The sequence below is a fragment of the Anolis sagrei genome, chromosome 3 (assembly GCF_037176765.1).
Source record: "Anolis sagrei isolate rAnoSag1 chromosome 3, rAnoSag1.mat, whole genome shotgun sequence".
In the NCBI taxonomy this organism is placed as follows: domain Eukaryota; kingdom Metazoa; phylum Chordata; class Lepidosauria; order Squamata; family Dactyloidae; genus Anolis; species Anolis sagrei.
The window spans coordinates 15,061,792-15,077,783 of NC_090023.1; the positions used below are offsets into that span (position 1 = coordinate 15,061,792).

At 38.6% G+C, this 15,992-nt stretch overlaps 1 protein-coding gene across 2 annotated transcripts in view; it reads right to left on the reverse strand.

Annotated features, from left to right (window-relative positions):
- ME3 (malic enzyme 3) overlaps positions 1 to 15,992 on the reverse strand; it is a 143,039-nt gene that overhangs the window by 11,406 nt on the left and 115,641 nt on the right. For both annotated transcript variants that reach the window (XM_060771139.2, XM_060771140.2), the window contains 2 exons: positions 5,055 to 5,164; positions 1,160 to 1,257 (listed from right to left, as the gene is read on the reverse strand). In XM_060771139.2, the coding sequence (XP_060627122.2) occupies positions 1,160 to 1,257; positions 5,055 to 5,164 (208 nt within the window). The remainder of the gene's footprint in view (positions 1 to 1,159; positions 1,258 to 5,054; positions 5,165 to 15,992) is intronic.

The following is a 15,992-nucleotide window of genomic DNA, read 5'->3' on the forward strand; positions in this document are numbered from 1 at the left end:
ACCACTGGGTGAATTGACACCGAATTTGGACACAATACACCTATCAGGCCGTCAAGTGACCATCACTTATAAAAATACTGGAAAGAAATGCAGAAGGCACTTAAAAAGCCAAAAAATACATTACAACACATGCACAAAACCACACATATACACGCAAACACAGTATTTTCCGTTGGTCATGAGGGTTCCATGTGGGAAATTTGGCCCAATTCTATCGTTGGTGAGGTCCAGAATGCTCTTTGATTATAGGTGAACTATAAATCCCAGCAACTACAACTTCCAAATGTCAAGGTCTATTTCCCCCCAAACTCCACCAGTGTTCACATTTGGGCACATTGAGTATCCGTGCCAAGTTTGGTCCAGATCCATCATTGCTTGAGACCACAGTGCTCTCTGGATGTAGGTGAACTACAACTCCAAAACTCAAGGTCAATGCCCACCAAACCCTTCCAATATTTTCTGTTGGTCGTGGGAGTTCTGTGTTCCAAGTTTGGTTCAATTCCCTCATTGGTGGAGGTCAGAATGCTCTTTGATTGTAGTTTAACTATAAATCCCAGGAACTACAACTCCGAAATGACAAAATCAATTATTACCCCCCCCCCCCCTCCAAATGCCACCAGTATTCAAATTTGGGCATATCGCGTATTTGTATCAAATACATCCTGCATATCAGATATTTATATGATGATTCATAACAGTAGCAAAATTACAGTTGTGAAGTAGCAACGAAAATAATTTTATGGTTGGGGGTCACAAAACGAAGAACTGTATTAAGGGGTCATGGCATTAGGAAGGTTGAGAAACCCTGGGCTAGACAAAACAGAAGCCAGTGAAAAAGCCAATAGGCTGACATTGATCAGTTTTCCTTTTCTACGAAAATTCTGCAGAGTCTTTGGTTCTTTTTGGGATTTGGCACAAATGCAGTCTCATTTCCCAAGCGGTAAACACAAGGGTCGTTCTGGGCCATTTCCCTCACAGCTGTGCAATCTCCTTCTGCAAGACCAGCCTGCAGGGAAAGCTGCTCTGAACGATCCTTGCCTGCAAGGCTTACAACAACCTCAGTGCTTGGACATTTCTGCTCTATTGTGCCTTGTTTTCAGAAAGCACAGCGAATGTGTCGATTTTCTTTGGCCTTCCCTCAAAGGAAGGTGAACCCTACCTCTCCGGCTCCTTGGAAGACAAATTTGTGGTCAGGAAGCTTGTTCTTTGTGATCCTCAAGGCTGCAAAGATTCCAGCTACTGCAACAGAGGCGGTTCCTACAACAACAACAACAACAACAACATCACATACTAAGTTATTGAGTGGGTTGTTTTCAGAACAGGGAACAAAGATGATATAAGACTGGCAAATGTTACAGAGGAAAAAATGTTGGCTGAGTGGGCTTATTAACAAAAGACCCTCCTCATAAATGTACAGCAGAGTAATTTATTCACAGCATTAGTAGCCCAAAGTGATAAAAAGAACAAAAACACACAGACTAATGTTATCTCTTCTTTAGGAGGCTTTTCTTTGTAGTAAAATAATATAGTTGCACTATTACAAGAACTAGGTTTCCATAACACACATAAACAAATGCATAGTAGCTTTACACACAATAATAATAGAGTAATAATTTATTTATTCTTTTACTCTAATAATAGAGTAAAAGAATAAATATAATAATAGTAATAATAAATAGAGTAAAATAATGCAAATGTAATAAAAATAATAGAGTAAAATAATGCAAATGTAATAATAATAATATTAAATAGAGTATAATAATAAATGTAATAAAATAATAATAGTTAAATAATGTAAATGTAATAATAACAATAATAGAGTAAAATAATAAATGTAATAATAATACAGTAAAAGAATAAATGTAATAATAATGGAGTAAAAGAATAAATGTAATAATAATAATAGAGTAAAAGAATAAATATAATAATAGTAATAATAAATAGAGTAAAATAATGCAAATGTAATAAAAATAATAATAGAGTATAATAATAAATGTAATACAATAATAATAGTTAAATAATGTAAATGTAATTATAACAATAATAATAACAGTGTAAAAGAATAAATGTAAGAAAAATAATAATAGAGCAAAATAATAAATGTAATAATAATAATAGAGCAAAATAATAAATGTAATAATAATAATGGACTAAAAGAATAAATGTAATAATGATGGAGTAAAAGAATAAATGTAATAATAATAGAGTAATAATTTATTTATTCTTTTACTCTAATAATAGAGTAAAAGAATAAATATAATAATAGTAATAATAAATAGAGTAAAATAATGCAAATGTAATAAAAATAATAGAGTAAAATAATGCAAATGTAATAATAATAATAATATTTAAATAATGTAAATGTAATAATAACAACAATAATAGTGTAAAATAATAAATGTAAGAAAAATAATAATAGAGCAAAAATGCAAATGTAATAATAATAATAGAGTAAAATAATTAATGTAATAATAATAGAGTAAAAGAATAAATGTAATAATGATAATAATGGAGTAAAAAATAAATGCAATAAAAATAATGATAGAGCAAAGTAATGCAAATGTAATAACAATAATAAATAGAGTAAAAGAATAAATGTAATAATAATGGAGTAAAAGAATAAATGTAATAATAATAATAATGGAGTAAAAGAATAAATATAATAATAGTAATAATAAATAGAGTAAAATAATGCAAATATAATAATAATAATAATAATAATAATAATAAATAGAGTAAAAGAATAAATGTAAGAAAAATAATAACATAATAAAATAATAAATAACCTAGACTTGAGTATAAGCTGAGGGGGGCTTTTTCAGCCTAAAAAAGAGCTGAAAAACTTGGCTTATATTAAAGTATATACAGTAACTTTTAGCCTCTCTTCAAGAAACTGTTCTGCCTCCTTCTGTCCTCTAGGGGGAGCTAAGAGTTAATCCTTAATTCTGGGAGCAAGTACTGTTTATTGAGCTGTCTCTGCTCACTCCAAGGAATAAATTCTGATGCTTTTGCAAAAAGGTAACCATAAAGAATGAAGAGAGAAGAAAAAGTGAGAGGGGGGATGTGAAGAATACAGGATGCTATGACTCAGCCTGTTCAGCAATGTGGTTTGAAGAAGCCCATACAAAGCCCTGCGAGATGGGGTGTGCCATTACTCATAATCTTATATTCTAATTCCAAATAGGATGGAAAGACTGCAAGACTTTGGTGCCATGACCAAGGCCCGCAATGGGTTTTTGCTCCTAAAAGATAGAAGGAGAGCTAAAAGCTTCGTCCTCACTGTGTTTACTTAAGAATAAATTGCTTTAATTTCAATGGCATTTATTTCCAAGTGTTTCTACACTGGAGATTAGAGTATTAATTTTGTTTGTAAAGAGAAAAGTTAGACTGAAAGCCTTAATTGTTTCTTGGAAAGCTTCTTCTATTTTCCCCAATACACCAGTGTTCACAAGGTATGAGGTTTTATTTTTGGCATTGCTTTAACTGTCTCTTTCTCAAGGTAATGTTGGACATGTTTCTCCTTCCCCGCCTAGCTGTTTATCCTTATAGCTTTGGACTGTGATACTATTCCATTAGCTAACACCTCCCAACAAAGGATACCTGCAGACAGCAACCAGCCAGGTTTTGAAGCTACAAGGTCATTAAATACTAATAAAGGTGGCCAATTGCAACATTAACACATGCCCCAAGCAGACAAGAGTTCTTTCTCCCACCCTGGATATTCCAGATATATAACCTCACTTGCCTAGTTTCCAACAGACCTCACAACCTTTGAGAATGCCTGCCATGGATGTGGGTGAAATGTCAGGAGAGAATGCTTCTGGAACATGGCCATACAGCCCTGAAACTCTCAGCAACCCATCCACAGAAGTGCTTACATAACTAGGAAGAAGGTGGGGAAATTAATTCCCTACTTTATTTCAACAGAAAGGAGGAAACCATGAAAATGAACAAAATCTGGCTACCAGTATTAAAAAAACTCTAAAATTGCAACAGCACAACAGAGAGGAAACAAACAAGGACATCTCATCACCTCTCAACAAAAGTTGGCTCCAGGCACTATCAGGCTATTATATGCTAATCAAGGTGATCAGTTGAAACATTCACACCTAGCTCCAGCAGACAAGAGTCCTTTGTCTCACCCTGGTCATTCCACAGATATATAAACCCTTTTTCCTAGTTCCAACAGACCTCGCTACCTCTGAGAATGCTTGCCATAGATGCAGGCGAAACGTCAGGAGAGAATGCCTCTAGACCATGGCCATATAGCCCGAAAAAACCTACAACAACCCGGTAATTCCCTACTTCTTCCTGGCCATATGAGTGCCCCGGCTGCTGGAGGACCTAGCCATTGCAAGAGAGGTGTTCCCTCCATTTGAAAAACTAATAATCTTTTTTTGAATTCACACCTTTCTCACTGCACCCCTAATTACAGCGAATATGGAGAGCTTCATAGCAGATGCACAATGAAATCTTATTAACGAGCAGTAAAGATGCACAACAAAACAGCAGGGTTTGCATGCGCATCCCGATCAACTGATGCAACATCAGCCTTCCTTAGCCAGTGCCCTGATGCGCATTACATAGTAATGTATGAGCAGACCTTTACTAGATATGAACACTATTGTAATGTAATTCCTGCAGATATAAGTCAACTTACAAAGATGTAGGTCCCCAACAGGACTCCAACCAATGATATTAGGAGGAGTGGACTGCAAGAAATTATACCCATTCGTTCAGAGTTATCTTTTTCTGTGTTGCTACAGATTTGCATTCTCAGTGTCCTGCACCACTATTTCTGTTGATCATTCCCCTCTTAAGTACAGAAAAGATCTTCTTTAACAGATATCACACACACAAGCTTGATTTGGGACTTTGGTTCATGCGTTTTTTGTTTGTTTTTGTTGGATTTCGGCTTGTCCAACAGTAAATAATATGGTGTTCTGCAATCTTAACTTTTGGGGAAAGTGAGAATGACAAAGTCAATGTAGATGGGCAGAATTCTGCACAATACTGAATCACCTCAATGAGTAACAATTACTTGCATCGCTTACCCTGAATGTCATCGTTGAATGTACAATATTTGTTGCGATACTTGTTGAGAAGTCGGAAGGCATTGGCATTTGCAAAGTCTTCAAACTGGATGAGGCAGTTCATCCCATACCTGCGTCGTTAAAAAGAAAGAACCAGAATAGTCAAGGCAAGAACTTCAAAGGTTGCTTTAATATTTATTTCCAGTATTTATATTCAGCTCTCCTCACCCCAAAGAGGACTCAGGGTGGATCACAATATACACATACACAGCAAACATTCAATGCCGTTTTCTAGACATACAGATAGAGGTGTTTTTGGCATTTCCACTTCGGTGCCTAGAGGTTATGCTTGATTCTGGCCACAGGGGGAGCTGTTGCTTCATCCACTATGATGCCAAGTCATTTGAGTGTATTTCCTCCTTGCTCTTTGATCACTGGCTTTTTTATGGTGTTGTAAAATACCTCCCCGCTTTAAGTGGTTCCTAATTTCTCTACTCACAGCTCTGCTGTTTTCAAACTGCTTAGGTGGACAGTAAGCTAGGCTTAACAGTCGGGTGTTCAATCCAACTAGGACTTCAAACCTGTCACCTTTCGGTCAGCGGTGATCTATTGCAGTTGGAGATTAACCAGGTGTGCTACAGCCCAGCTTTCTGCTGTTCTAGAGACTAGGGTCCCATCTACACTGCCATATAGTTTGAACTGCATTATAACGGTCAGTGTAGACTCATATAATGCTGATTGAGCTGCATTGAAGTGGCTTACATAAGTCTACACTGCCATATAATCCAGTTCAATGCAGTTAATCTGCATTCTAAAACTGCACGGTAAACCATCTAGGACTTTAAGATCGTCCTGAGAGGCCCTGCTCGCTGTCCTCCTACCATCTCAATCGTGGTTGGCAGGGACAAACAAGAGACAGGGCATTCTCTGTGGTGGCCCCTCGGCTATGGAATTCCTTCCCAAGTGAAATCAGATCCGCTCCTTCCCTCCTGACCTTCCGTAAAAAGGTGAAATCCTGAATGTGGATCAGGCCTTTGCGGACTACACCGACATGATGGTAGAGCAATGGTTTAATGGACTCTGATGGACTCGAATGGCCTGTGTGTAGGACAACGATTTAATTCTGGCGATTGTTCTAACGTTTTATTGTTTTTATGATGTTTTTATAATGTTTTATACTGTTTTTACCTAAGATCTATGTCTTTGTTGTCAGCTGTCCTGTGGAGGTCAAGATAGGACAGGACATAAATGCCCGAAATAAACAAATAAATGGGGCCTTATACACAGAACAATGGATTCAGACTGCATGCAAAGAGATTCCACCTAAACATGAGAAAGAGCTTCCTGGTGGTAAGAGCTGTTAGAATGTGTGGTGAAGTCTCAAGTAGTTAAACAGAGGCTGGATGGCCATCTGCTAGGAGTCCTTTGATTGTGTCTTCTTGCACGCCAGCAAGGGATTGGGCTGGATGGCCTCTTCCAACTTGATGATTTCAGCATATATGTGATTGATGCTTACATTAAAAGGTGGAATAAAAATAATTTTGCATTTGAATAAGCAATGGGGAAAAGCATGTGGAACTCGTAAGTGGGCCATTAATATGTTTGGTGTCCAGGTAAAGTTAAACAAAGCGGAAATGCAGACAAAATGACTGCAGTATATGACAAATAAAAAACATCCCTCTTGAGATCCCAGCATGGCAAGAAAATTTTCCATTCAATTGAGTTCAACTGTCTCTCACTGAGAAATATCATCTGTACAAGAGGGACACAACCAAAGTCTTTAAACCAGAAACTGACACCAGAAAAAAATCTGCTTCCTTTACACACGGGCCATTGAAAGCTCAATTCATCGTAGCTTTAAAAAGGAACCCTTTTTTGTCCTCCTGTCTCAGGTGGGGTTTTCTGTTGTTGGTATTTGTTAACCATTTTTCTTGGTGTGAAAAAGTGTCTGTCAACAGGAAGAAAATAGAAAAGGGATTTATGGCTTTCTCCTTTTGGATACAGACAAGTAACCGAGCCATGTTTCATCAGCTTCTCTGTTCTGAAGAAAATAGGACTCACCTCCTGTAGAAATATCACATCCTACTCATTTTTGCACTGGTTCATCTCATCATCTTTTTTCTGAGATCCTTGCAAAGATCATGCCTTTGGCTGTTGTCAACAAAACACCATTAAGTTCCTGCACTGCATCATTTCACAAAGCATTGCTTAAATAACTACCGTATATACTCGAATATAAACCGACCCGAATGTAAACCAAGGGACCTAATTTTATCAGAAAAAAACTGGGAAAACGTATTGACTTGAAAATAAGTCGAGGTTGGGAAATGCAGCAACTACTGGTAAATTTCAAAATAAAAATAGATGCCAATAAAATTACATTAAGTGAGCCATCAGTAGGTTAAATGTTTTTGAATATTTATATAAAACTGTAATTTAAGATAAGACTGTCCAACTCTGATGAAATCATTATTATCTTCTTCAATGTAAATGTGTTGACGTATCCTTCCAATAATAATAAAGAGTAAAATAATAAATGTAATGAAAAATAATAATAGAGTAAAATAATGGAAATGTTATAACAGTAATAACAGAGTAAAATAATAACTGTAATAATAATAAACTGTAATAATAATACATACTTATCTGAATGTATCTCTCTCTACGTTCCACCTCGTAACTTAAGATCTACTGGGGAGGCCCTGCTCTTGGTCCCACCAGCATCTCAAATGCATCTGGTGGGGACAAGGGACAGGGCCTTCTCGATGGTGACCCCCCCCCCCCGCTTATGGAATTCACTCCTCAGCGAGATTAGATTGGCATCCTGCCTCCTTACTTTTAGGAAAAAACTAAAGATGTGACCTTTGGCTAGTAGGCACAACAGCACTTTAGGCACTGAACTTGGACAATAGGATTGTTTGAAAATTGGAAATGGCTTTATGACCTGTGATTATGTGATCTGTTCTATGTGGTTATGTAATTTTAATTAATATCACTGCTTAATTGTTATGTAATGGATTTTATTTTGCTGTTTTATATTGTTGTTTTGATACTGTTGGCATTGAATAGTTGCCTGTGTTAGCTGCCCTGAGTCCCCCCTCGGGGATGAGAAGGGCGGGGTAGAAATGGTCTAAATAAAAAAATAAAATAAATGTAATAATAAATAGAGTACAATAATGTCAATGTAATAATAATAATAATAATAATAATAATAATAATAATAGAGTAAAATAATAAATGTAATAAAAATAACAACAAAGTAAAATAATAAATAACATTGACTCGAGTATAAGCCGAGGGGAGCTTTTGCAACCTTAAAAAAAGGACTGAAAATTTTGGCATATACTCGAGTATATATGGTAGTTATGAGCTGGAAGGATAGGGCCCAACATAAACTTGTACTCTTCTCTATTTTTATATTTATTCATTTAATTTATATGCTGCCTTTCTTTTTTTTTTAGAGCAAGACCCAAGGCTGCTTCCAAAAACAGAAACACCAAGTCCCAATCACTTGGGGAATCAAAGGTTGGGAACCATTGTCCTAGAGGCAGTTTTGTGAAATGCAGGCCCCTTCCACACAGCTGAAGAAAACCCCACATTTTCTGCTTCAAACGGGAATATAAAACAGTATGGACTCAGATAATCCTATTGTGGGATTTTCTGCCTTGATATACTGGGTTATTTGGCTGTATGGAAGGACCCACAGAGGCAATTTACCCTAATCACTTATGTGTAAGTCTATTAGAAATTTTGGTTTAGAAGTTGACTTATCCCTAAATTAATATATATCCTGTACCTTAACTTTCATAAAAACGAAACCACCGAACTAAAGCAACAAGTGATATAGGCCCCAGGCTGTTGGAGTTCAGCCTGTGATTGTGTTTCAGGATCAGGGTGCTTTGGATGTGGGAAGTAATGCCAATGAATTTCAAGATGGAAATGGTTTGGTCAATGATACTGCTGCAGAGAAGGACCAAGAGACCCCTGTGCAAAGTGTAGTTTCCCATAAGAATGTCCTTGAAGGATACAGGGATGATAGTGTACTTTCTGACTTGTTACCAGAGAGTTCCCAGGATTTGGGGCTTGAAACAACTGGGCACCTGGCCCAGCTGCGAAACTTAATGAGCAAATAGATAGGCGAGAGGAAATTAGTCAAAACAGACAGGCCGAACAGTGCCTTCGGCGTTCTGCCAGACTCCGACCGAAAAAGATAAGGGGATCTCAAGTAAAGTGAAACCAATTCTTAAATGCATGGAATAGCTTAGTGAGGGGATAAAAGTTTCAAGTATGGGAACTTTTATTAGTCAGATCAAGTGTAGTTCTCTTCCTTGTTTTATGAAAGCCTTGCTTGGAAGATTCTTGTCTAAGTATTTCTTGTTTCATGGTTTGGATTCTTGGATTGTACAGTATGAAAGCCTACTCATGCTTTGGATTAACGTTTCCTGTTTTCCTGAATTATATTTAGAGAAGTGTGGACTTTGTTTTTATGGACTTTGCTGAACTTTATCCTGGACTATTTTTTCTCCTGCTTATCTTCTTACCTAACTCGATTTACCTATTTCTTTAAAGTGCATTTTACTTGCTGATTTTTAATTATCTTCAATAAAAGGATTGTTTTCTAATCAACGGTGTGGTGTTTACAGTCAGAGGGCCTTTCCTGTCCTGGAGTGCAACACCAACTACAGTGCCATATAATCCAGTCTCTGATCCTAGATTATCTGATTTGAACCGGATTATATGGCAGTGTAGAGGGCTGCAGTGGTGCAGAACTTGCTGACTGGAAGGTGGATGATTCAAATCCATGGGACAAGGTGAGCTCCTGTTGTTAGCCCCAGCTTCTGCCAACCTAGCAGTTCAGAAACATGCAAATGTGAGTAGATAAATAGGTACCGCTCTGTCGGAAAGGTAATGGTGCTCCATGCAGTCATGCTAGCCACATGACCTTGCAGGACAACACTGCCTCTTCGACTTAGAAATGGAGATGAGCATCACCCCTCAGAGTTGGACATGACTAGACTTAATGCAAAGGGGAAACCTTTACTTTTATATGGCAGTGTAGACACATATAATCCAGTTTGAAGCAGGCAATCTGGGATTGGATATATGGCAGCGTAGATCCAGCCATAGAGAGGAGCATTAAATAGCAGCAACTCTTTCACAACAAACACAGTTACTCAATGTCTACCCAAAGTAATTTTGTCAAGTCCACAGCAAAAGTGTAAAGGGTTAATTTTCTCTCTCTTCTTTTCCACACTCCTGATCCTGATTGAGATTCTTCTGGGCAAATGTTAAACAAAAAACAGAGGACCCAGACATATTAAATGTGATCACATGCAGAACACATCTTTGTAGTTTTACCCTGGGGCTTTTGGTTGAAGTTCTGAAAACCAATGAGGCATTTGTAAGGAAAGAAATCAGTGCACACACACACACAAATAATATATTTTCCTGGGATTTCTATTATAAGGTTTCAAAGAAACCCAGACGCATGAAATCTTTTAAAAACATCAGCCCCTAGTGATGCCCTGGAGTGGCTCATTAGAAGTTCTGCTCTCATTGCCCTTATAAATAAATGGTTTGCATCTGAAGCCCTGACATATGCAGAGAGTGTTCTCCGCATCAAAATTCCTGCTGAAATTCTGCTGACTGATTCTTGTTTCACCAAAAATGGAAAAGGGCACACTTGCTTTGCATGATGGATTTAGCAGAGAGAAAGAATGAATAATATGGCAAGTGGGTTTGCATTGAGAAAGACTACATTAGTTGGAATCCTCTTGGTGACACATTCATGACCAAGTCACACAAAGTATATGGGACAATTGATTGGTTTATTATTATTTATTTACAACATTTATATTCTGCTCTTCTCGCCCTGAAGGGGACTCAGGGCAGATCACAGAACACATACAGGGCAAACATTCAATGCCGTTAAACAGACAGGACAGACAACAGATAGAGGTACATATATGTCAGCATTTTCCCCAACTTCATCATCCTGGAGGTTGTCCTCGATTCCAGCCACAAGGGGTGCTATTGCTCCATCTTCTATGACGAAGAACCCTTGATCAGACTTCCTCCTTCCTTTGATCGCTGGCATTTTCTGGTATTTCCTTTTTATGGTGCCGTAAAATACATCCCCGTTTAAGTGGTGTTTAATTTCTCTACTCACAGCTCATAGCTGTTTTTGAACTGTTTAGGTGGACAGTGAGCTGGGCAGAAGGTCAGGTGCTCACCCCAACCTGGGCTTCGAACTGCCAACCTTTCAATTGGTGCGATCTATTGCTGCTGGTGATTAACCAGCTGTGCTAAATTCTGGCTCTCTTCAGTGTAGTGCAATATATGCCTTTGATAGCAGTGAGAGAGCAGTTCTACATACAGCAATGTTGGCCTCAGTCCAACAGTGACTCTTCTACCCTTCTGATGATTTTAATTCCCAAAGCCGGCTCATAGAAGATGTCATATTAGGCAAAGAAAATATAATGAGAAGCAACAGAAAAATCCATGAAAAAAGAATAAGGGCAACAATATCAACAAATCTCTCCCCTGAGGCATCTGTATGGGGTGGTGCATAAACCAAACCTTGGAAAAACAGCTTTATGAAGCTTGCATAGGCTACATGAAGAGTAGTACGGTATCTGTTGAGGGAAGTAAAAGGACCATTCTATTCTGCTTTGGACAGACCTCAACTAGAAAGCTGTGTTCAGTTCCTGGCACCACAATTCAAGAAGCAGATTGACAAGCTCAAAAAGGTCCAGAGAAGGGCAACCAAATGGTCAAAGATCTGGAAGCCAAGTCTTATGAAGAATGGCTGCTGGGACTTCAAATGTTTACCTTGGAAAAGAGAAGATGGACATGACAGCCATCTTTCAATATCTGATGGCATGTCATAGAGAAGGAACAAGTGTTATTTCTGCTGCTCTAGAATCCAATATACGAGAGTTATCAGGAAAGTAAGGTTACAAGATTTTTTTAAATACAAAGAATGAATATATTTTAATAAAACATACATGGATTGTAGCATAGATATTACATTCTTTTTCCACATAATTACCATTCAGTTCAATATATTTTGTCATCTGTGGGATGGGTTTTTGATGCCTGTGTCATAGAAGTTTCAGCCAGTTCATCACTTCGATTTTCACCTCCTCCTTGTTGAAAAAGCGTTTTCCACCAAGGTGCTCCTTCAATTTAGTGAACAAATGATAGTCACTGGGTGCGAGATCGGGACTATGAGAGGGCAAATGAAGTCAACAACTCTTGTGTTGCATGAGCGGTGTGCAGATGCGCATTGTCATGAAGAAGACAGACTCCCGCCATCGGCATCCCACGACGTTCGTTTTGGATGGTTCTGAAAGTTTCTTCATGGTCTAACAATATATTCTGTACCCATTTTGTCACATGCTGTCTTGATATTACGTTCTCCCCATAAATTGAAACAATTTCACGATGAATTGCAGCGGCGTTCATTCCCTTAGCATTTAGGTAGTATATTACAGCATGAACTTCACACTTGGAGGGAAACAGAATGAGGATGCTCATCTCTAACCTTCACCACAATGCCAGTAGATGAGCTACTGATGACTGGCACTGCTCGTTCGCTTCCACTGGCTTCCCGCTAAAACTTCCCCCGAAAAAATTCCCCGCGAGAGCTACGTGCCTTGTAACCTTACTTTCTAAATAACCCTCATCTTCAAATGACAAGAAAAAAAGAAATATTACACCTAAACATTCATAAAATCATATTTACTGTAAGAATTGTTCAACACAGGAATGGGTTGCCTTGGAGGGTGGTGGGCTATTTGTCTTTAAATAGAGGTTGGATGATGCATCTTCCAGGCATGCTCAAATGGTGTATTCCTGCATGGCTTGGGATTGGACTATATAGACCTTGCAGCATCTTCCAGCTTGAAGATTCTGTGATTCTGAATCTTGGACAGGTATATCTCTTCAGACTTTTACAACAATCATGAAACTTTCCACACACTGTTGGACTGCAATGCCCAAAAGGCCATTCACATGACTTCCTTTCACATTTATCATGTCACAAGGTATCAGGAGCCAGCACTCAGCTGGAGAGAAGAGCATACCTTCTCAGCAGGACTCTACAAACAGATTAATCCAGCTGAACGGGTGGAAAACTCCCAGGCAGAGTAACAAGACATCCGCCTGCTTGCACTACTACTCCTGGAAATATGATGAGTCTAATCCAAGAGAAGGGAAAGTTCTCTGTGATTTAATCACTTGTGAATCTTACACATGGCAATCAATGAATGAATAACTCATGGAATTATTATGACATTATGTCACAACACAAGATTAAGGCTGACCACTGAGAAGCAACAATGGTCAAGTTCTTTATGTGTTGAATGGATGTTTTTGTCTGAAACATCAGAATATTTTGATTCTGCTACTCCTTAGAATGGGGATTCAGGCTACATATGATGATTTATTCATCACATAGAGAAAGACAGCATTTGACTGAAGACCAGGGTTCGATTCCCCACTTGGCCATGGAAATCCAATGGTTGACTATGGGTGAATGACACACTCTCAGTCCTAAGGTTGGCCTTTGGGTTGCCATAACTCATAATCTGCTTGGAGACACATCACAACAGCACAACAAGAAAAACAACTATTATGTAAAGGCAGTCCTCTAAAGATACTTCTCAGAATAGTTCAACACATCTGGGTAGAAGCAAAGGGGAGAAGACTGCTCTACGTGCTTTGGAAAGCTGGAGGGGGACACTGTGTGAATTAAGCATCTATTCAGGGCTGAGTGCCTCCTATTCATTTCTCCTTAGCAAATGTCCACCATCCCTATTAAATCTATTAGGATCTCCCACCAGCTGTCCAAACAGAACAAGATGATTAAAGCGGGAAGGCTCCTCCTTTTCACCACCAGCCATCATCCTGGCAAAACAGCCTGCGATGTGAAAGGAAATTGGAGAGAAGAGCTGACAGTTTAATGAGACCTCGGCAGCAGGGCTTCTTGGAGGGGTAGGAGATCTGCTCTATTCATTTCGACACCCGTCAGGAAAAGAGAGTGCGAGCTTTGGAGGCTGCCTCAAACTCACAAGCATTTTCCAGGTATTGGGAGTGACATGGTTGCTGCATACATGTTGTCTGACAGGAAAGAAGCATGTGGAATGAGGAAAGGCAAAGCTCAGTCTCATATATTTATTTCTAAGTACTGCTAGTGTAGTAGCACAAGTGTTGGACTGGGGCTCAGGGAAAACAGGGTTCAAATCCTTGCATAGCCATGGAAGTCCATGTGGTTACCTTGGACAAGTCACCTTCTCACAGCCTCAGAGACAGGCCATGGCAAACCCCCTCCAAATTTATTTATAATAAATAAATAAATAAATAAATAAATAAATGTATCTTGCCATGAAAATCTTCATTTAGGTTCACCTTAGTTAGAAGTGATTTGAAAGCATATCACAACCACAAAAGCACTAATAACTTCTGCAGAGCTTGTTAGTATGTGTAGGGTACCATCAGACTATATGGCTTTTCACAAGTTAGCTTTAGTGAATTCAGAATCTAACATGTTTATAGTGCCATAGCAATGGTTTGATTCTATTTTTTGTCTCAACCTGATTTCAGAATTAACTTAGGCACCAGACAATGCTTGGGATAGGTCTTTTGTAGTGATAAATAAGATAAGTAATTGTTTGTTTTTGGATTTCAAAATGTGTAAGGATGTGGGTAAACTGCAACTCCCCTCATTGCCCCCAAACTGTACCAATAGTTAAAGCTGATCACGATAGGTATGTGTTCCAACTTTGGTCCCGATCTATCATCAGTGGGATTCACAGTTGTCTCTGGAGGTGTGTGAATTGCAGCCACCATCATTCAAGGTCAATCCTCCCCAAAACTTGCCAGTATGTAAAGTTGGTCATGATGGGTATGTGTGCTAATTTCGGTCAAGATCCATCATCAGTGGGATTCACAGTTGTCTATGGAGATGTGTGAATTACAGCCACCATCATTCAGGGTCAATCCTCCCCAAAACTTGCCAGTATGTAAAGTTGGTCATGATGGGTATGTGTGCTAATTTCGGTCAAGATCCATCATCGGTGGGATTCACAGTTGTTTCTGGATGTGGGTGCACTACAGTCCCCACCATTCAGGGTCAACTCTCTCCAAAACCCTGCAGTATGTAAAGTTGGTCATGATGGGAATGTGTTTCAAGCTTGGTCCAGATCCACTGTCGGTTGGGTTCACAGTGCTCTCTGGATGTGGGTGAACAACAACCCCCATCATTCAGGGGCAATCCTCTTCAAAATCTGCCAGTATGCAAAGTTGGTCATGATGGGTATGTCTGCTAGGTTTGGTCCAGATCCATCATTGGTGGGATTCACAGTTCTCTCTGGTGGTGGGTGAAGTACAATTCCCATCATCCTGGGTCAACACCCCCTCAAACCCACCGGTATTTAAAGTTGATCATGTTGGGTATGTAGGAGTCACAGAACTCTCTGGATGAGGGTGCTGTCTTGGAAACCGCATGTAAACATACGTACAAACAAACATATTTTGATAATCACAAGATAGGGACAAATGATAAGTGCATTACTCCAGTTGAAAAACTTTACAAAACATTCCATTAAGGCACAGATGTGATCAGGTATCAAACACAGAATTGGCAATCATCTATTGTACAGCTGAAGCAGTTTTCAAATGGTATCACCTAGCATAATAACATGGTACGATAAGGAACAAAAATTGCAGTTATAAACACACTTACAAGGAAAATGCACTATGTTTAACTTCTCAGCAAGCATGCAGGCTAACTGTGTGTAAGTCACTCTGAACAAGATCACAAAGAAAGCAGGAAAAGAACACCTGTTTTAAGCATTTCATTGATGAGCTTTTGTCACAAGAAATTCAATGTGCAGATTTGATAAATGTAAAATTAATATGATGTGTAGAAGAATGGGTGTATGGAGCTAATAATTT